General features: G+C 39.7%; 1 protein-coding gene across 2 annotated transcripts in view; it reads left to right on the plus strand.

The window, feature by feature from the left end:
* aagab (alpha and gamma adaptin binding protein) overlaps positions 1-22815 on the plus strand; it is a 41846-nt gene extending 19031 nt beyond the window's left edge. Inside the window, exons 2-10 of one of the 2 annotated variants that reach the window (XM_078530087.1) lie at positions 4659-4849; positions 7223-7319; positions 9142-9231; positions 10958-11041; positions 15216-15298; positions 16828-16912; positions 16995-17102; positions 17587-17636; positions 20025-22815. In XM_078530087.1, coding sequence (XP_078386213.1) covers positions 4659-4849; positions 7223-7319; positions 9142-9231; positions 10958-11041; positions 15216-15298; positions 16828-16912; positions 16995-17102; positions 17587-17636; positions 20025-20102 — 866 coding nt within the window. In that variant the 3' untranslated portion in view covers positions 20103-22815. The remainder of the gene's footprint in view (positions 1-4658; positions 4850-7222; positions 7320-9141; positions 9232-10957; positions 11042-15215; positions 15299-16827; positions 16913-16994; positions 17103-17586; positions 17637-20024) is intronic. The other variant, XM_078530088.1, reaches the window with a different exon arrangement.
* Positions 22816-23119: the final 304 nt, after the last annotated feature.

Genomic DNA, 23119 nt, shown 5'->3' on the forward strand with positions numbered 1-23119 from the left:
CAGTTTTTTTCCACCTTTGGACATGCCTAGGGAGGAACTGACCTCTCAACTCGTACATACAGGTCATCAATGCACTTTCACCATTGCTTGTCTGTAAGATCCATCCCCTGACATCAGAAATATCCTGGCCAGACTGCCAAACATGATTTTGCATGCATGCAGCCATCCCTTGTTAACAAGTCCATTCTGCGTTGTGAGCAGTGTAGATTTGACACGTGAAGTGTTATACAGCAGAACTGATCCCTTCATAATATAAATGTGGTGTAAAATGAAACTAGGAGATACAGAAGAGTGCTGTGGTTTTGCTTTATTTGATTCCCCCCTGAGGTAGAATTTGCTGTGGAGACAATTCTGGGTGGCAGAATCACTATGGTAGTAATGGGTGGTGATAGGGCATATGGTTCCTTAATGGTATGGTTTTTTTAAAGTCTTGCCTCTGGAGGATGTTCTGTAAATGTTGACATTCCTTCATGGGCCCATTTTGAAAGGACAGTGTCAGCTAGCCAAAGAAAAGCAGAAAATGTGCATCATCTCCTAATTCAAAATTGCTTTGTGTTCAAAAATTTAAATTACCTTTTAATTCGAATTAACTAACATCAAGTGGCCTGTACACAGCAGCAGAAATAATGAGCAAGTATTTCAAAAACTACAGATATCTAAAAGCCTGTAGTGTACCTTTAGGGATTCCAGTTTGCAAATCTCTGCATATTTAAAAACTTAACTGCAGGTGTGGAATAAGACCTCTATTTTGTCTCATAGTAAACTTCTGGCATTTTTTATGGTGGGACATTGTCTTTTGGTATGTTTATTTACCTCATTGAATAAATTGGGTTCACGTCTTGGTAGTGTTTCCTGTCCTATCATTATTCAGTCACTATTGTCAATTGAGTCCTCCATTCACCCAAGTAAATTTGGCATCAAATTTAGTTCGGGTGAAATAAAAACAAATCTTGAAAAGTTAGGGTGAACTGGAAGTCGTTGATGAATGAACATGCAATTACCCTGAGATTTGTGTAAAACATGCTGTAGGAAAACTGCTTTTGTTTATACCTGTCTCCCAGCCTTAAAACTGAAAACAATGTCATTACTATTGGGCTGTACAGTTCTTTGCCATAGGAATGTCATGTGCAATTGCACAGTAATCTTACTTTCTCCAATAGATGTTCCGTGCAGATCTATTGTGGAACCTATATTGAGTACCCCAACTCCTGGCTGTTCTAAACAATTCTAAGTGTGGCTTTTGTTTTCTACCTGCAGATCTTTACCTGGAATTCTCTTCCCGATTGAGCAGTGGCGTCTCGGTCATTGAATATATTCAAGGCTGAGTTGGACAGATTTTTAATTGATAAGGGAGTCAAGGGTTATATGGGTGTGGGGGTGCATTGTCCACTCCCTAAATACCTAATAGTAGAGATATTAACCACAAAATGGGAGGGAAGAAAAACAGAATTTAGGGCATATTTACTGTGGCTGGCATACAATGCTCCAGCCTATTGCAGGAGTAAACGCCAAAACTACACACCTTAATTAATTTGCCACTGAAACCTTCATCATTCTTTACCTCCAGTCTCAACTATTCCATGCTGCCCTGACTAGCTTTCCATCCTTCATTGTCTATAAATTTTAGCTCATCCTAAACTGCTGCCAGAATCCTAACCTGCACCAATCCCTATTCATCATTCATTCCTATCCTTGCTGATCTACAACAGATTGCAGTCACTCTGTTGTTTAAATCTCTTTATTGCCTCATCTCTGCTCATTGCTGTAACCTCTTCCAGCCCTACATAGCACCCCCCCCACCCACTGCCAACCCCAACTCCCTATTCATTTGACTCTGGCTTCTTGTGCATGTTCCGTCCCTGTAGCCCACTATCATAGCATAACAAATAGGAGCAGGATTAGGCCATTTGGCCCCACAAGCCTGCTCCACCATTTAATAAAATCATGGCTGATCTGATTGTGTCCACTTCCTGACTGCCTCCTACTGCCACCCCGCCCCCCCCAATAATTCTTGACTCTCTTGTCAATCAAAGATCTGTCTAACTCAGCCTTGAATTTATTCAATGACCCAGCCTCCACTGCTCTCTCGGGAAGAGAATTCCAAACACTAATAACCCTCTGAGAGAAGAAATCCTTGCTCATCTCCGTCTTAAATGGGAGACCCCTTATTTTGAAACTGTAACCCCTAGTTCTAGATTCCACCAAGAGGGGAATCATCCTGTCAACATCTACCATACTGAGCCTCTTTAGAATCTTTTATGTTTGAATAAGGTCACCTCGCATTCTTCTCAACTCCAATGATTATAGGTCCAACCTGCTCAACCTTTCCTCATTAGGCAACAGCTTCATTCCAGGAGTAAGCCTAGTGAACCTCCTCTGAACTGCTTCAATGCAAGTGTGTCCCTCCTTAAGTAAGGTGATCAAAACCACGCAGTACTGTAGGTGTGCTCTCACCAATGCCCTGTACAGTTGTAGCAAGACTTCCCTGCTTTTATACCCCATCCCCTTGCAATAAAGGCCAATATTCCATTTGCCTTCCTAATTACTTGCTATATCTGTATGCTAACTTCTTGTGATTCATGTACAAGGACACCCAGGTTCCTCTGTACTGCAGCATTCTGCAGTCTCTCACCATCTAAGTAATATTCTGCCTTTATTCTTCCTGTCAAATGGTCATTTCTTCAACAGTCTAGGCCCACGCTCTGAAATTTTCTCCCAAAACCCCTTAGGACCTCCTTAAAAACCACCTCTTGGACCAAACTTTTGGTTGCTACACCTAATAGCTCCTTCCTTTACCACAGTGCCTGTTTTTTACACCTCTGCAGGGCTTTAGGATCTTTATCGGCATTAAAGCCACTAAATAAATGCAAGTTGCTGTTGAACGGTGGCTGATATTTTCTCCTTTCTACATAAGCTCTGTTTAAACTTTTGGTATTGCACAGAATCAAGGCTGATTATTAAACTGAGAACTCTTTCTTTGGACCCCCCCCCCCTGCTTCTGCACTGCTTTCCTGCTGAGAACAAATGATGAGGTGGTGTGAAAATTGGTGCCCTGCCAGCCTTTTGTGAGCACAGAGGAAATGAAAGTTGCTGCCTCATTGTCACTAATGACATGTCATTGCACTTCTGCCTAACGCTGTGAATTTAGAGGGACATGTTGCCAGGTGAAAAATACCTTCAGATACATTTACTAAATTTTGCAAACTAAGGACTGGTGTATTTATACTACTTATGTAGTTAATGACACTGTAATATAAAACCTACTTAACAGCGCTTGGAATGCCATTTAAAATTTGCAATAATTTAAATAAGGGTTTAAGGATTTAACTCCTTCATTGTGGAAAGTTCAACATTTTTCTTGGAGGGTTTAAATGTACTGTGCTTCAGTGTGCAACACCATGCGTATTCTTGTCAGCCTTTGGAACTCTCTTCCTGAAAAGGTGGTGGAAGCAGAGTCTTTGAATATTTTTTAAGGCAGAGGTGGATAGATTCTTGGTAAGCAAGGGGGTGAAAGGTTATCGGGGGTAGATGGGATGCAGATTTCAGGTTACAATCAGGTCAGCCATGATCTTATTAAATGGCAAAGCAGGCTTGAGGGGCTGAATGGCCTACTCCTGTTCCTTGTCCATATGTTCAATGTTGGCAGTTATATTCAAAATTATTTTTGTAATAACTGTAAAAGGAATTGTAAGATTGTAAAAGATGGAGCAGGCTCGACTGGCCGAATGGCCTGCGCCTGCTCCTATGTTCCTATGAAAAAGTCCATAAACTTGAAGTTTATATAATGCTTTGCTGCAGCTATGGTATTACACACTTTAATTACACCCAGTGTGCTAGTTATTTTCTGCAATGGGTAACATTGGCACTGGCCAAGAAATTCTGAAGTTCATACCTGAAATTTTATTGTGGAATGAGCTAAACACTAGAAGAATTTTAGCTTTGCTTCCCTTGACAGTTATAAAGGAAGAGTGACAAAAGCTGTTAGGCCAAGCAGGAAAAGTATTATGTATATCTTTATTTTTGAAACTCCTTACTTTTTGCAGGCTGTGAAATTGGAACTGGTTACTTTCTGGCCTAGTAAAATTTATGCTTCACTGCTCTTCCCATCCCCCAAACAAATGTCTCCCCTCCTCTTCTGATGATCCTGGATATGACACCTTGTTATATCTCTCTATCTAAATGACCATTCTTTACATGTGTGTTGGTGGTGAGTCCTGGTAGGTAATCTAGCTAGAGCCATATCACATCCTTCACCAGGGGTCACATATTAGAAATCGGTCAATGAGCCCGTTTTTTCTCTTTATGTGCCAATTTCACAGCCCACAAAAAGTAAGGAGTTTCAAAAATAAAGATACTTAATCCTTTTCCTGTTTGGCCTAACAGCTTTTGTCACTTTTTTTCTTTATAACTGTCAAGGGAAGCAAAGTTAAAATTCTTCTAGCAGTTAGCTCATTCCTCAGTAAAATTTCAGGTATGAACTTTAGAATTACTTGGCCAGCTTTGATTCCTAATCCATCTCGAGTTGGCTGACCTCAATAGAGATACTACAATGGGCATGACAATGTTGCACGGGTTTGTTTAAAGTGCATCAATTTAACCTCAGCTGCCACTTTTTCTGTGTTTTAATTATCTTAAGTTTATTGCTCTCTTGTTTTTAGACATTATTGGCACAGATGACCTTCCTGAGTACACTGGCCCCAGGAATGAGGTCCGATCTTACCCCTGGACAATAGATAACAAATATTACACCGCTACCGTTCAGCTGTGTGTGGTGCCCAACAAATTCATACTGACAAAGGAGATCGCTGACACGGTGGAGGCCTTCCTGATTTACTTTGACAGCACAACAGTAAGGAAAACCTGTTTCTTATTGTATCTTTATTACCTGCAAGGATGCAATTTTTCTTGTTCCCTGAGTGCTGTACTCACACAGGTATCAGTGAGCAGCCTCCAATTGATTCTAAGCCAAAGTCAAAGTTACTGGAATTTCAATCTCATGGTTTCCACCCTGTTTTGCAAGTGAAAGTTGCTCTAATTTTTGTTTGACCACGTTCAGTAAAAATTGTGGGGGACATAAAGAAAAGACATATTGAACCCAAACTATGCACAACTCATTTCCATTAAACCACTCATGTTTAAGGTGAACTTACATTTTAAACCACAGTTTGGGTTCATGCCAGCTGTTCTGTTTCATATCTTGCTTACTTAACATGTACTGAGCACCGGTTCTATGATCTATGCTTGGTATTTGATTCTACATGGACACAGTTAGTGAAACTACACTGTTTATACTGGTCAGCAGCTCCATTAAACACTGACGTTTTTCATCAGCTCCACATCCGTATGTGTGCTCGCTATTACATTGTGCACCAACCCTCTTATTTCCATCTCTTTCTGCCAATTTTTTCCCAACTTCTGAAAGCATTGACCCCTTGCTAGCAAATGGTTCCACAGGCACCGTGTTTTCGAGCACCTTGTCAAAATAGCCATTTTTTTTGTATGCAAACCAAGATTGAGTGTCAGCAGGCATTTAGACTGGAGGAGTATAGGAGCTGATTCCAATGAGGTCGCCACTGCTGTTCTTGCAAGCATTTTCAGCAGGGGTCACTGGATAGTAGTCACGAACATGAATTTCTCTGCCTACCTTCAGGAGTGCAAAGATGAATGGTAGCACCTGTATTGTTTCCCTGCCTGAGTCTGGCTTGCTTGGCAAATGGTATTCCTGGTATCTACCTGGCCTTACTGCCTCAACCAGCAGAACCATCAGGTGAGCCTGGCTCTTTTACTTTTTAATATCAGCTTGCTCTGGCCAAAACCACAAGGATTTAAGTGATGAGCTTTGATCCGGTTTATATTCTTCTTTCATCCAAATCTACTTTCAGTTTCAGAGATTATTCCCACACCTGATGATAAGTTTGATAATGGCAGTTGCTTCTCCATCAAATCTATCCTCTGTCCCAACAAAAACAATTGGCCTTCATCTGCTTACGATGGAGAACACACCAATTTCACAACAAACCGCACAATTGTATTCCTGACACTTGTCACATCCTAAAATGTCTTCATATTTTAAACAGATTCTCATTCCTAATTTTTAATTTTATAAGTTATCAGCTTTACACTATTAACACTGGGCAGTTTTGGAGTTCTCACTTAGCTTTTTAATGGTAGTAACATGGGGTTGCACTAGGAAGAGTACAGTGTAGAAAACATACATTTGTGCTATCACAGGGGAGTAAGTTCCGTTAAGTGGAGGACTCATTCCCCATCCCAAACTCCCTCTTTTTAGACCCAGTCTTTTAATACCTATAGGCTAAATATTGTGATGGTGACATGATGGTTCCATTTTCTGTGGATATTGGTCTGAAATACTCAAATTTCGTGCCATTTAGAACAAACCTAAATACAGTCTGGTGCCATATACTAGGAACTGGATTCAGATTAATTTAACTAACTTCAGGTAAGATTGTATAACTACACTGCCCCTTGTCACCAATGAAGGTAGTCATTCTGTTCTCATTTCTATTCTTGACTCCTTCCTGCGGCTGTTTCACTTTGGCATCCAATTTGGTGTGCACCCAACCTTGGGATCAGAAATTCCCGTACACCATGCAGCACAGTTGGAGGAAGGGAAAGCAGGGTATCTCTGTGATTAGGGAGGAGTGTGAACAAACTTGTAAATGAGCAAGAACAAAAACAAAAATACCTGGAAAAACTCAGCAGGTCTGACAGCATCTGCGGAGAGGGATACAGTTGACGTTTCGAGTCCGTATGACTCTTCAACAGAACTAAGACAATGTAAATGAGCAAAACTTATTTATATGGTAAAACTTGAGAAAAAGATGTGGCCATCCAGAAGCACTGTGCCATAATTAGCAGCACTGGAAAATTGAAGTAATAAACAATCTGACAGTGCACATACTTATGCGGCTTGCATAAGGAATGAAGTAAGATTCCCAACATTTTTGCCACAAAATATCGCCATTCTCAAAGTCCTTGAGTATTTATCTGAAAAGAAGTGAGTCCCTTTGCCAAGCAAGAGCATTTCCATGTTTTACCTGTGTTTGGAGTACTAATGAGTTCACCTTTTCAGATGTCTTTGAGGGCTGAGACATAGATTTATTAATACAGTGTCAAATTGGAAACTTGGCTAATATTTCTTAACATACAGTCTTGACCTTTTGACATTCTTTTTAGCATTAAGCTCTACTTTTTTCCTCAGAAGTCGGGCCTTGATGAGGTATCTACTTGGCTTCCCCTAACTCAAGAGTGGACCCCCGAGGTTTTGATTCTGGTGTGTGACAGAGTTTCAGACGATGGTATTGTATTCAGTTGCAAAATTCAGTACAAATTTGGATTTTTAGGTGACATTAATTTACACCATGAGGCTTGTCTGAATTTGTTTGTACAAATTGCCATTATTGAGCTGAGTGGAAAGTTTAATAGCACAGGACATAGGTTGCTTAGTCAGTTAAATGCATAGCATAGTTGATGCAAAGCAGCATAGAAGATTCCAGGTTTGATCTCCATTCACTGATGTGTTTGCTGATCTCAGCTGTGACCTTCGCAGAGGAAGACCATTCACCCAGATGGCTGTCCACTGATTCTTCCTGGAAGGTGCACGTGTATGGCCTCCAAGTGGAATTAAGATTAAGCTCGAATGCGGTGTCTCCAATGGTCAAGCATCCTATCAACAATCAATGATGTGAAGTATGGCCATTTGAGGGAGGTACTAGAACACTGCTGGTGCCCATACTGAGCCCCAGCAAGGTTCGGCACCGTGCATCAGTGTCTTCACAACGTGAACAGGGATAATTAAGAAAATAAGTTTTGGGTGTTTCCTTGTATTCCTAACACAAAAATACAACTTAACAATGCAGGTTGTTTGTTTTTCTTTAAGCCAAATTAAGGGCTCGGCTTCAGTAAGTTAGTAACAATGCAACAGAGACTTGGAGGCACCCAACTCAACAAAACACGAGTTATGTAGGACTGACACTGTAGATCGGAAATGTCCAAGCTTTTTCCCTCCATGGTCTGCTTAAGTATGTACCTTTTAAATCTTGGGGACCACGTAAAATTTAAATGTTCCTCTGCATTTTAAATTAGAAATTAATTTTCTTGCTGTCGTCTTGGCTCTGTTGGTAGCACAGTGACCTTTGGTTTATTAGGGACTCGAGCCTTGCACTAACATCTGAGCACATAATGTTTGGTTTTCATAGAAAAGCGGATTCGTGTATTATGATCTCCCCAGTGCTGATAAAAATGCCAGTGTTCCACTTAAGCTATTCAGTCATCATCAAGCTGTAGTCCTGATTATGCAAATTGCACTTCCTTTGTATATTGTAGGCAAGGTCACAGGTTTTGACATTCACAGAAAAGCAGGTGAAATTGCAGAATGCAATTCCAGGAACACCAATAAATATCCCATGTAATGAGGTAGGGAAGGTTGAAGCCATGAGGGGATTTATACACAAGGATGAGAATTTTAAAATGGAAGTGTTTCAGAACTGGGAGCTAATATGATGAGCTGGACTTGGTGCAGAGTAAGATACAGGCAGTAGAACTTTTGAATTGACTAAAGTTTACGGAGTGTAGAAGACAAGAGGCTAGCCAGGAGATTAAATAGTCAAGTCACGTTCAGCATGAGACAATGTTGAACTATTTAAATTGAATTTTCAATGTGGTCTAGATTTTCTTTCTTTTTTGGATCGTGCCAGACAGAGATCTTAGTGTTATGTAGTTCTGCAACATTAAATTCCCATCTGTAAGATCTTAGCACCCTATGCCCAGTTCCTCTTGATCTAGCTGGGAGGGAAGACCAGTCTAGTTTTCAGCAGGTTTGATTTAAGCCTGGCAAGACAAAGCTTTTCTGTATTTCTTTAGCTTGCTCCAGCTAGAGCAGATTCTCCATGATGCTCTATCCAGTCGTTGAGTTCAGAATTATCATACATTGTCCAAATGACTCTTAACAGTGGAAGCTGCTGTGCCTCAATCTGTTGCCTTCAGGTCGGGAGTGCAGTGTTCATTTTCCAGAAAATACGAAGGAAAATTACTCTTTAAAATGTAAAAATGTTTTAATTTATATGAGTGGATTCTGCTTAGTCAAGATGGTGGGTTATCTGATCATCTTTTCTCTTCCAGGGGTGAGCAGGCAAACAGCACAGCAATGGTGTATTAAATATGGATTTGAATTGGTGGAGCTCAATCCAGAAGAGTTGCCAGATGAAGAAGGTTTGTTTTGCATTTCAGAACTGTTTATTATAGAGTCTTGTAGTATGCTGAAGTGAACTAAAAAACCTGTTCATTAAAGTGAATGCAGCATTTCCAAAATTAAATCATTGGATTTAGCAGAGCTGAGAACTTTAAAAGAAATCTACACTCACCCTGGATCTTCTTTCTTTTTTACTGTAATTTCCTTCCTCCCTCTTGAAGATGCTGACCTTTGCTGGGATATAATTCCACATGTGCCACTAGCACTTTAGAAGCTTGCCAGATGGCATCTCTAACATGAGCCTTAACAGTGTTGGTATGCTTTTTGACAACTGAGATGTTAAACTTATAGCCAGCTGGTGGAGGAGGAGACCAGAAGTTAGTCTTTACTCAGTTTTAGATTTATTCACAAAGTGATACATTACAAATGAATAGCTCAACTCTACAGCCCAGCATCAATGTCAATAAGACTTCTTTATACTCTTTTGAGCAATCAAATAAACAATTAAACAAATGAACAACCCCTTGAAGGTGCACTGTCAGGTTATCACAACAAAATAAAAACTACAAAGGAAACTTAACAAATTAAATTAAAATACCATTTTGGGGGATGAAAATGCACTACAGCCCCAGTGTCTTTTATTTTGAGTATACCAAATAAACAGATGAACTAATAAATAAATTAACTAACAGCCCCTTAAAGATGTACTGTAACAAAAATTAAAACTTTGAAGGAAACTTATTTAAATTGAAAAAAATATTTTGGGGGAGATGATGAGTGTCTCTTATGTGCACAAGTAATTATCCAAGGAGTGCCCCTCCACCTCTCCACCTGTATACACTTAATCTTATACAAGTAACACAAGGACATCAAAAATAGGATGTTCCTGTCTCTGGAATTGGCATGTACTTTCCTTCAAAGATCAGTGATTAGTGGTCAGGAACCTTAGGTGACCCCTTCCCATCTCCTCTTTCCTGGCCAAGAAGAGTTGAGACCATGTGTGGTTACTTAATTGCTGCATGGCTGAGATCAACTAATTCAACACGCACTAATGGATTTTTTAAACAAAAAAAACTAACCCCTACTTTTCCAGATGTAAGGTTCTGCTATGTCTTTGAAAGGGTGTCAAATGTACATGAGGAGAGAGAATTGGTGGATGAGCTAATATCGCTAGTGTAAGCTACATCTCTGACCTAATTACCTATAAGGTGTTCAGCTGTTCCCTATTTGAAAAAGATTTGTAAGTATTGTACCTCAACAAATTTTACTATAGGATGCACTGTAAAACCATTGGTATTTAATGATTTTGGTGCATCATAAGACTACTAGAATAGTACAACCATAAAGGCCAGAGTGCAGCCAGCCTTCTGGGATGTGTGTCTGAGTACGTTGTTGGGCTGACAGGAAGGGGAACATAAGAGAGGTGAAAGGTTAACTAATTTTTTTAAAATGGTAACACAATGAAATAATTTAAATGATGCATCATTACATGAACATTTCAAGCCATCCACTCGTTCAAAAGGTGTCAAAGTGCAGATCCCAGCTGTCAACTGCTTTTATAATATAATGTCTTGCAATTGTGTGTAACTTGATGTATAATTTTGCTGGATTAATTTCTCTGTCAGTCATTTTTTTAAAGCTCTCATTCTACTGGACATTTTCACTTGAATTATGTTTTATCTATGCATTCCCATATTCTGTTAACAGTATATCTTCATTAAAAATGACCTATTGGTGTCTGTACAGATGACTTCCCTGAATCCACTGGAGTAACAAGAATTATTCAAGCCTTGAATGCAAATGTGTGGCCAAATGTTGAGATGAAAACAGGTATGAAGCAAGTTTATTTTTAGGGTTAGCAGTTCTTATTAATGTTGACAAATGGCACTCTTCACTCCATATCAAACTCATCAAGTCTAACACTCTACTCTTCCACTATCTGAATAGCACCCTTCCTGTACTGTTGTGACGTTTTCTCCTTTTCATTTCCTACACCAGCCATCCTGTGGATCTCTGAATGAGATTATAATTTTTAAGCTCTGCATTGAGACTGCCTAAATTTAGTTCACTTTACAGCCAGCAAAGAGGACTTTATCCCAAAAGTGAAACAGCAGCGTCCAACTAACTACAACACCCAGTTCACCATGTTTGAACAAATCTCTATTTTGAGTAAATAAAAATCCATGTTACCATCCTGATATGTAACTACTTGGACAGATTGAATAACATTCTAATAATAGTGTTACAGCACAGTAACTGAATTGTTCATAGGCAATTGCTTGATTAAGAGACAAAATATCCAAATCTAACAGCTTAGATATAACTGAAAATTTAGCATGTAAAGAATGTAAAGTACCTTCAGTATGTAAACAGTGATTAGTAAACTACTCAAACTATTTCCTGATGTATTTGGTGCTCTATATTGATTTTTGTCAAATGCCTACAGTTGCCACTAAAATATAAGCATTTATGGTCCCACGATTAGCCAAAGAAACACTCCAGCTATACAATAACAGTAACCAGGGTCACCAAAGTATTGACCCCCTTAAGTCCTAGCTTATAAGGAAAAAGCAATGCTGTGAAGTAGAATTTGGTGTTATTGCATGTTAGAGTACTAATACTTGCTACAACCTTAGTTTGGGAGGGTGGGAATTGCAGATTCAATTGATCTTATGGCAGTTGGCTGCCCATCTCAAAATTACAGTTAAGTTTCTGACCAGTGGCACAGCTAGCTACATTTTGGGAGAAATTAGCTGTGAGAGCAGTGATGGGGCACTTTTGCATAAGTCTGCTGCAACTATATTGCCGCCGTTCCTTCACTGTTGCTGGGTCAAAATCCTGGAACTCCATTCCCAACGGCACTCTGGGTATCTACACCACAAGGACTACAGCTGTTTAAGAAGGCAGCTCACCACCACCTTCTCTAGGGCAATTAGGGATGGGCAACAATGCTGACCTAGCCAGTGATACCCACATCCCTTGAAAGAATTAAAAAACCTGATGGAGGCATTTTATTAAGCCTGGCAACCAACTGCTGGTAGAATCCTGGAACAAAATGTTTGCCATACCATGCCCTAAATATCTTGTTGATGCTCAGCTTGAAGTAAAAAAATAATTTTCAGTATTGTAGTGAGAATAATGCTAACTCTGATCAGTTTATTTATTGAGTTTATAACTTGCAACTTGTCACATTACAGGCTTTTTAAAGCTGTGTGTGTGTGTGTGTGTTTCTCATTGGTTTTTCTGTGCAACAGAATATAAGTGCTGTGGGAAGAATCTTTCTCAAGTCCTTTTCTCTTCATGGTGCTGGTAAAAAAAGATTATGTTTGCTGGTTCTCTGAAGATGCTGGCTTATTGCTAGCATACAGTTCCAGAGGTGTCATCCCTCCATCACAACATGTTGGATTTCGTATGTGAGACACGACAGGATTGTCTGCAAGCTACTTATCTACTGGCTGGCTCCTATTTTACTTCCCTCCCCGTCCACCCCCTACATTTTTAGCTGGGCATCCTGTACTGCAGAACCTGGTCCTATCATCAACTGAGTGGCCATAAATCCACCTGATTTTCAATGCCACTTTTTCCTTCCCCTGCCCTCCATTTCCATCAGCTTGAAATTGTGACGACTAGAATGACATTTCAAATTGGGTTTGATGGTTTGCTTTGTTTTCACAATGTCTCTGCCACCTGATGTAACCTGCTAATGTTAAATGGTCCTTTTTCACATGCTGTGCAATTGCAGAATGGTCTTGAGTGATCCTCTGATTGCATTCCCAGTTCCAAAAGCTGAACTTCAGCTCGTTAAGATGATATAAATTTCTGGTTGCCTTTCTTAAATGTGTAGGAAGTGACTTCTTTTAAAACGTTGGCAATGGAGAAAGTACAGTGCTACTAGCTTTTCAGGTTGTGACACATTCAACTCTGAACTTCATAGAAGTGCAATTAAATTCACTGCAAAATCAGGTTTAAGGTGGTGTATAGATATTTAAGCTAAGTGCCACCCTTGTAAGTGTTGTATCATCTCAAAACATCGCAAACAACTGCAACCGATTTTTCTTCATCACCTATTTGGGTGTAAGTTTAGGCAGACTGCTTTGGTAAAAATATCAGAACAGAAAATGCTGAAAACACTCGGTCGGTCAGGCACCTGATTTTTAATGCCACTTTTTCCTTCCCCTGCCCTCCATCTCCATCAGCTTGAAATTGGGATGACTAGAATGACATTTCAAATCAGGTTTGACAGTTTGCTTTGTTTTCACAATATCTTTGTCACCTGATGTAACCTGCTAATGTTAATGTTCTGCGGAGAAAAACAGACCAGCCCACATTTTGTCACGTGCACTATTAGACCTCACATCTTTGCTGAATATAAAATGTTAAATGTTCTTAACCTAACAGGAGCAGGCAGCCCCTGGCTTAATGTGTGCCTTTTGACTTCTCCTCTAACAGATGAATGATATCTGTATGACAACACACATTATGTATAACTTCATTTATATTTTGAAAGTTTTAGTTTTATTTTATTGTACACCTAAGTAGGTGAATGTTAATGTTTTGGGGAGCCAAACATTATTTTCTGTGATTATGCAGAACAATTTTATAATTTTCTCCCTCTTACCCATCAGAAATAAAGTCAGATAGCTGCTGAAAAAATATTGCAGGCATGTGTAACAAAGCATAATCCTTTGACTGCTTCTTGTTTATATTATTAATCTTGACTTTTGGCAGACGTTTTGCTTCTTACGCAACTAATTCAGTTTCAAACTACTACTAACATTCAAGCATAGAAAAAGTATTGGTGTGACAAAATGTTTGACTTTAAAATGAGCAATGTTCTCATGTTCCCAACCATCTTCAGCTGCTTTATCAATGACCTTCCCTCCATTATAAGGTCAGAAGTGGGGATATTTGCTCATAATTTCACAATGTTCAGCACCATTCACAACTCCTCAGATACTGAAGCAGTCCGTGTCCGTATGCAGCAAGACCTGGACAATATTCGGGCTTTGGCTGATAAGTGGCGAGTAATATCCGCACCACAAGTGCCAGGCAATGACCATCTCCAACAAAAGAGAACCTAACTATTTCCCCTCGACATTACCATCATTGAATCCCCCACCATCAATGTCCTGGGAGGCTAATATTAACCAGAAACTGAACTGCTCGAGCCATATAAATACTATGGCGACAAGAACAGGTCAGAGACTGGGAATTCTGTGGAGAGTAACTCACCTCCTGACTCCCCAGAGCCTGCCCACCATCTACAAAGCACAAGTCATGGACTTTGATGAAATACTCTCCACTTTCCTGGATGACTGCGGCTCCAACAACACTCAAAATGATCGACACCATCCAGGGCAAAGCATTTGATTGGCACCCCATCCACCACCTTAAACATTTACTTCCTCCACCACCGATGCACAGCGGCAGCAGTGTGTACCATCTACAAGATGCACTGCAGCAACTCACCAAGGCTCCTTCGACAGCACCTTACAAACCTACGACCTCTACCACCTAGGAGGACAAGGGCAGCACGTGCACGGGAACACCACCATCTCCAAGTTCCCTTCCAAGTCACACACCATCCTGACTTGGAACTGTTTTGTAGTTCCTTCACTGTTGCTGGATCAAAATCCTGGAATTCTCTTCCTAACAGGATTGTGGGTGTACCTACACCACATGGACTGCAGCAGTTCAAGAAGGTGACTCACCGCCCTCTTCTGAAGGGCAATTGGGGATGGGCAATAAACGCTGGCCTAGCCAGTGATACCTACATCCCATGAATGAATAAATTTTTTAAAAAAGCTGACCTGAATGTCTCGCTTTGTGGGTGCGACAATTGTGCCTGAATCTGAAATGTAATTACTGGGTCATCGTACCCCTAAATAGGCATTGACTCACACAAGATTAATATTAATTTGTTATAAACATGAAATATACATTTGATGATTAGTTTTTTTTAATCTTACACAAAACACTTAGCATGCAGTTTCTTTTCTTTTAGATAGGCCACAGGACTTTGGAATTCTCAGTAGTTTAACTGGTGTGCTTGAGAATTGTGGAACAGAAGCAGAAACACAAGTGGAAGTAAGTGATTCACTAATTGAATATTGACGCCTGGGTGTGATTTCAAGCTGTTGAAATCCTATTGAAGGTTTTCATTCAATGCCCTAAAATGATTTCAGAACTTAAAGGTGTAATGGTGACCTTTTAAACCACTCCCCCCTTATACCTTTATGATAATTAAATATGGAGGGAGGATAGCAGTCATGATCCATTTTGGATATTTTATATAGGTATTGGAGATGATTGCCTGGCGAAACAATTGTGCCTGGTGATCATTGGGGCTACACAGACGTTGACTGACAGTAAGTGTGGTAAATGTTTCATGTGCTTAAAGTGAATTATTATGAAAAACGTTGGCTTTTTTATTGGCTTCCTGGAAGGGGAATGCAGGAAAAACAGCCCCCACAATGTTGATTCTACCTCAACTGACCCTGGATCAGCCCAGCACCTTCCTGTTTTCAAGAATAGGTTCATGAAGTATCGAGTTTCAAACCCTTAGTGGTTTCATTAACTGATGGAATCAGTTTTGTGAAGCAAAGTCCCCATTAATTTCCTCCACTTGCTCATGTCACAAAGTTCAATGGCTAAGGCCATTATGGTATATGGAAAAATTGCATTATAGGCCTGTGGGTAAACACATCTCCCAGTATACTACCAAACCATTAATGCCACAAGATCCCAAGTTGCATTTCCAGTCAGTGCTGAGTTAGCTGACCTCTTTTGGAATGGTATAAATTGCCCACTCAATCCCTGGATTGTGAAAGGGAACAATCAGCCAGAGTTCCTGCTTCTAAATGACATCCAGTAACCAGCTGCTGGAAAGCACTAGTGTGACTTTGGGTGGAAATCAGATTTGGGTGCAACTGCAATGTTCCTTATGTTCAATAGTCTGCAAAAGCTCGCCGTCTAAACTCGTACATGAGGACTGACCACTTGGTTAAGGTATTGAATGATGTTCGCTGTACAGTAATCCAACAAAAGTGAATGTCATCTGGAAAGTAATGTTGTAACTAACAGTTGAGTGTCCTGTGGTGTTACCCACAGAAGTTCAGGATAAATTAAATAGAAATGCTGTAGGTATATGTGGCGATCTGTCACATCGAAGTTTATGAAGTTTCATCCAGTGGTAAACCAGAGGCCATAAATATAAAATAATCTCTAATAACTTAAAAAAAAATTCAAGAAAAAGTTATTTAACCAAAAAGTGGTTAGAATGTGGAGCTTGCAACCACATTTGAGTAGCTGAGGCAAATAGCATAGGTGCCTTTTATGGGATAAGCTCAATTAAACACATGAAGGAGCAAGGAATAGAAGGATTTGCTGATAAGGTGAGATGAAATAGGCTTGTGTGGAATATAAATTCCAGCATGGACCATTTGGGCCAAATGACCTGTTGCTGTGCTGTCCATTCTATATAAATACATGTCCCCAGATATGGCTGTGTGCCACAGAATGTTGATGCCCAGATAAGGGTGCAGCACAGTGTGGTAAACTTGTTATTTTTGTGTACTTGTTAATTAACTGTTCTTCCACAATTCTCTTTAATGCAGTACCACAGCCTTATGGAACCTGATGCTGAATCACTTTCAGAAGATAGTGATAGGGTAGCAGCTCTTCAGACAGACAGTGTCATAGGTATGGAAATCCAATTCCTTTCTTCCAAAAGTGTGGCTTTTTTTAAACAAGTGTTTGGCTGATGATCTGTTTGTTTACCTAGCAGATCCTATGTTACATTTGGATATCCAAGAACTTGCCACCCTTACCACAGGCGAAGTTGACTGTGAAAACTTTGAGCGTTTATTTGAGAAGCTGAAGGAAATGAAAGGTGAGTTTTGCATTTGGAAAACAGTTTTCACAAAGATGTTGGAAATTAATCCGACTGGCACATTATCTCAACTTGGCTATTGTGAGAGCGTTCCGTTTACCTTGGGTTGAGTTGTTCCATTTCTGTCCTACAGGAAATTGGGATGTTGGTTTGATAAAATGTACATTTAAAGATGTACTACTCAAAGTGGGCTGAAAGTTACAATTTATACACTGTGATCAGTATGATTGAGTCAACTGAGCGCATTTAACAACAAGACAATACTGTTTTTATGAGATGGGCTGCTAGATCTAAATTGGTGCCTCAGTTTCTACCTCTGGTTGCCAAGATCTAGCCATAGTTCTCTGCTGCTTTAGAGGGGGAAGGGTAGGGAAGAGGAAGGGAAGAATTGTAGCTAAAGTGTGCATTGTTGGCATGACTAATGGTCTGGGAATCTTTCCAGCTCATTGTTTAACATGAGCAACTCTTTGCTTTATATTGACAGACAAAGCAGCAACATTACCTCATGAGCAAAGAAAACTACATGCAGAAAAGGTGAGGGCTTGCAAACTGTAAGCAAAACCCCAGGTGTTTGTACGTTATGACAGACCTCCTATGGCATTGGTCATGGATTAAGTTGGGAGATACATCAACATTCATTATCTGAAGCTAAAATATGACTAAGTAAAGATGGTGTTGCAGGAAATGTGCAGCGCACGCAATAGATCCATATTGCAGGTATTTTGGTTGAGGGAGGTTGTTATTAAACTGACCTTTTGAGTTATGTAGTTTCATTCCACTCCTGTTCACTCCCCAGCTCCTTTTAATGTTTTCTTTTCGGGCAGCTACCCTTTTAAAATAATTTATTGACTCTGCATCAACAACAGTGTGCAGAGAATTCGCTCACCATCCTCACTTTTTTCTAAACTTTCCCTTGAACTCTTGTGATTAATCTTAACTTTATGCCCCCTCATTACCATCTCTTGGACCATTACAAACAATTTATTGCCAGTTGCTTCTGGAATCTTCTTGGCTGTAAAGAGAATAGGTCTAATTTCTCAAGACTTTCTTAGCTTTAAACCTCATCTCTGGTAATCCTAATTGAATCTGTGCTGCACCACTTCTTCCATTGCTTTTATATCTTTAATGGAGACCTTAAAACTATACACAGGGACTGTTCAATAAACATTTTAGTGATTTTTACAATAGTTTATTCCCTGAAGGAAGCAGCTATTTGGCATTAATGCCAATAACTACAATATGGACTTAAGAAATAGGAGCAGAAATCGGCCATTTGGCCTCTCGAGCCTGCTCTGCCATTCAATAAGATTATGGCTAATATGGTTGTGGCTTTAACTCTACTTTCCTGCCTGTCCCCCACCACCGCCCCACTGCCCCAGTAACCTTTGATTCCCTTACAGCTGATGATAAAAAGATAAAAAGCTGTCCCAAGCGCAGGGGGCGGTGTTGTCCTTGATTGAGATTACTATCTTGATAGCCAGTTGGGAATCTAAGTCATAGGGAGTCATGATCAAATGGTACAGTGCCCTGGCCAGATCGTGTGTTGAGCATTACATCCAGTTCTGGTTGCAAAGCCAGAGAGGAGACATTCACATGCTGGAACCAGTGCAGGGGAGAGGCTTGAGGCTGATTCTGCATGTCAAAGAGCTTGACCTACAGAGATACTGGAGAAACTTGGGATATAAGATAGTAATAGTAATTTGGTAGTACAGAACTTGAGTATTGCTGAAATAAGACAACTTTTTGTTAAAGCTTTTTGTCTTGCACTCATCAGGACAATTTGCAAGAATACCAATGTAAAGGGAGCAGCAATTTATACTATATGGGGAGACAGTACTGACCGATCAGCACTCTCTTCTCATACAGTATAAATTGTTCCCTTTACATTTGGTATTCTTGAGTATTGTCCTGATGAGTGCAAAACAAAAAGCTTAGACAAAAACTGTCTTTTTTCAGCAATACTTATATAAGATAGTAAGATGAACAGAAGAGGTAGATCCAAAATATTATTGTAAATAAAAGATTGCAGGATCAGAGCAAAGGGATGCAGGTTAAACTAGTGACGGGCAAATTGGGGACTGATCAGCAAATTCTTATTTGCACAGTATGAAATAGGTTTCCAGAAAGAGTAATAGAGATGCAAACTCTAACTGTCTCTTCAACACATTCAATGGACAATGTCAGGATCTTTCTGCATAGGTAAATTTTAAATGGGCTGAATGGTCTTCCTCGTCATTAACTATCTTCTGATGAGTTTCTACTCTGTGAAATGTTATGAATAATGAATATCCAAATACTAAAGTGTTCAAGGTGCCAATGGGCTTGTAGAAAACATTGGAAATTCATAGCTGGTGCATCTAAAAGAATTGCATAATGTTTTAGGGTCCTTACATGAAACTCTACCATTTAAAGGTAAAGAACCCGCTGCTATTTCCAGCACTTTTTAAAAAAGAATCATTTTTCAGCGTTTGCAGTTTTTCCTGTCTCCGATGGAGAGTGCCTATCATTTTTCATCCCCTTCCTTGTCTCTTCTTTACCCCGAAACTCAGCTGGTTGATTGTCCACATGCAAAGTACCCAGATCAGCCCCAAATAAGCATTTCCTTGAAGTTATGTTGTCGTGCAGATCTACCTCCTTCAAGCTGATAGAACAAATTTTTATTGAAGCTCAGTTGCAGTGGGCAAGTGAACTGTTCGGCCAAACTGGCCAAAGAATTTACTGACTTGCACCAGCTCTAAAATAGAGTAATTTATAAATGGGTAATTTTATGTCTTATTTACTTGCACCTACTCTCTCTTTCTCACACTGCCCTTATAAAATTATCTCACGCTCATCCTGTTTACAGTGAAGATGAGCAACAGTTTACAGATTGCAGTGGGGAGTGTGTTTTATATTTACACATTGCCCTATTTCATTTGACAGGTTGCTAAAGCATTTTGGATGGCCATTGGTGGAGACAGAGAAGAGATTGAGGAGCCGTCTGATGAAGAGAATGACTAAGGGCTTGGTCATTTTGTGGTTTTCAGATGAAAGATTTCATTTTGTGTATGAGTCAGTGTTCTGCTCAGATCTCTCTATAGACGTTTCATTCCCAGAGTTGCCGGGTCAAGATTTTTCATGCAACTGTACCCAAGTCAATGTTTGAATCAGCTGGATGATAAGATGTGAATCTTCATCTGTGTTTTTCCCCTTTCTCAACTGTACTTATTTATTAGACTAAACATCTGAGTTAAGAAGCCCCCGTGGGAGGAAGCATTGCCCCCACCCACTTCTGGGCTACATCACCCTCCAAGATCTTGGACATTAGCTACATGAGCTGGTACTGGTTTGACTGGGTGTTGAGCTTTCCCATTCCTAATACACTCAGTCCCACCCAGAGGCTTTGTTCTATTTTTACTGAGCAGATAGGATTTTGTATAGAGCAACTGTTCCACTCATGCACTCATTTCATTGCTGGACCAGTACACTTGTGATAAATATTTTTTGGAGTAACCAGGGATACACCAATATCAAACACCAAGAATACAGTGTGTCTTAAAAGAATGTTCTTATAGATTCAGCATAAAACTCTGATTAACTGGTTCATTTGCACTGTAGGCAATGAACATAGTTAACAACTATGATTTGGTGCTGCCTGAAAATGCACACATTTGTATATGTGGAGAATGTGTAAAGATATTAGCATAAAGTAAACCAATCTAGAGTACAGTTAAGTAACTTTCATGGAGAAAATAAACTGAAATAAATATCTTCACTCCTTGTATATGTTTGAGAAACTGTCCCTAAAGATTTTTGCTACATATTGGGCACAAGTATACACTGTGCGCTTATTGCCATATGATTCAGGTAAATATTTTTAGTGACTTTCATCGGAAAAAGATGGGGGTGCAAGCAGACAGGTAAATTACGTGGCTGCCAATCAATACTTCACATATCAATGGAGCACGAAACACAAACCTCTTTGCAGATAATCATTTTTTTAAATTGGCTTCTTTAGTGTTGGGGTCTACTCCTTTTGCAGTTAACTGATGGAGAATGGCATTCCAATTGAGGAATGTGGTGAGTACACCAAGTGGTAAACCTCTCACCTATGAAAGCTGCTTTCAAACCCACTCCAGACAGATTGCATGAGTGTCTGTTATGTCTGCGAAGGTACTGTAAAATCCATTTAGGCTCTCTTATCCAGTTCCTCGTGGGCCTATATCTACAGCATGAAAACTCCGCCTAATTTGGTGCTAAATTGACTTGAAGCAGCAAGAAGATGTGGGAAATGAGAAAAATGGTGCCTTAGTACAATGTGAAGTGTACTTGAGGTACGTGGTTGGGAGCTAGACTGTATTTTTAATCTGATGGTGTGAAGTGCTGGATGTCCAAAATGGGAAATGTTCCATTTCACAGTTCTAACACCTCTGAGGAAAATAAGTCATAAACCCAGAATGACATACAATTCAATATTCTATCAATTTATCAATAAAGCTGATCAAAAATGCTAATCTTTTAACGTACGGTGTAGATATTAAATATTTGTGTATATATGTATCCCCTTGCTTGTGCTTCCTGCCTTGAGAATTTTATAAAATGAAAGATTGTACCCTAGTTAAGGAGGGAAAAGAATCAGCCAGGGTTCCTTCTCCTACCCAGGTGTGGACATCCTGAAACCAGATTGGGCTTAGCTTTGATTCCCCCCAGTTGCCTGCCATCCCACTTGTCCATTATGCTTGTTAACCTGCATTGGCTCCCACTGCAATGGCTTAAGTTTAAAACTCCCATCTTTGTGATTAGATCTCTCCTTGGCATCCCTATCTAACCTCCTGCAGTCAGTCAAAGAAAACCCTCCAACTCTCTTATTTTGACACCATAATGCCTTTCTTTATCCTATCATTGGCAGCTCAGCCTTCATCTACTTTGGTCTTGCATCTCTGGGATTCCCTTCCTAAATCATTCTGCCTCTCCAACAGCTCTTCCTTTTAAGACCTTTCTTAAGATCCAGCTAGGTTAAGCAAACTAAGTTTTCCTTCTCTGCCTTTTGTATCTGGTTTTCTTTACATCCCTGTGATGCCTTTTGATGTTTTTGTTCATTAAAGGTACAATTATAGTTTCATTGTTGTCCAGCTGACACATGAATAGTCATTTGGATACAGTTCTGGAAAGTGGCAGACACCTGTAGAATAACATGAATTTGTTCCTTGTTTTCCCCAGAGTTCTCATGATTTCATTCCCAATATTCTCCTCTCCACCACCGGCAAAAGTTACTGAAATGTCCATTTGTCTCATTGTTGCAGGATCTTGCTGTGTGCATTATGGTTATTGTGTTATCTACATAAATGACTGCACTTTAGGATGTTTGAGACGTGATGAGGCTCTATATAAATGCAAGCTTAACTTTACATAAAATTGCTGTGTAATATTTTAACAGTGGTTAACTCAGCAAAAAAAATAAATAATTTTAGACAAACCAGTATGTGATAAGATTTAAATATCTGGATGTGTTTTGAGGGAGGTGGGACTGAGGATTCTTTGAAATAGCAGGTAGGTGAGCAACTGATCTTCCTAAAAGGGACACATTTTTTGGCCCTATGTCATTTTCTCTTGTTCATATTACAGCACTGACCGTTGAACCTATGCTTAATGCTGACAATTTAATATCACTTTTTGGCAATTGCTGTATAAATGGGCTTTATTTCTTTGTGACTAAATCTCTTTGCTGAAGAAACTTGTCGTATAGTTTTCTTTTTAAAAAGTGTGGTCTTCATTGTAGTGTCCATACAGTTGCTCTGTACTTAATACTCAATGGGGTTCCTTATGCATGTTCTTTCCTGAATGTGCAAAAAAAAAGGATGGCAGGATTTTGATGAGCTGTTCTTACCCTCAAATTTCACTTCTGCAAACCTCCGTATGTAGCCATACAGACAAATAAGTTTCCAAATTTGATTTTGGTTGGTTATCTGAGCTAGGTGCACATATTCTCTGTCATTTGGTTATGATGAGGGGTAAGAAGAAATATAATCACATCCCCA

Source organism: Cetorhinus maximus, chromosome 26 (genome assembly GCF_964194155.1).
Source record: "Cetorhinus maximus chromosome 26, sCetMax3.hap1.1, whole genome shotgun sequence".
NCBI classification, from domain to species: Eukaryota; Metazoa; Chordata; class Chondrichthyes; order Lamniformes; family Cetorhinidae; genus Cetorhinus; species Cetorhinus maximus.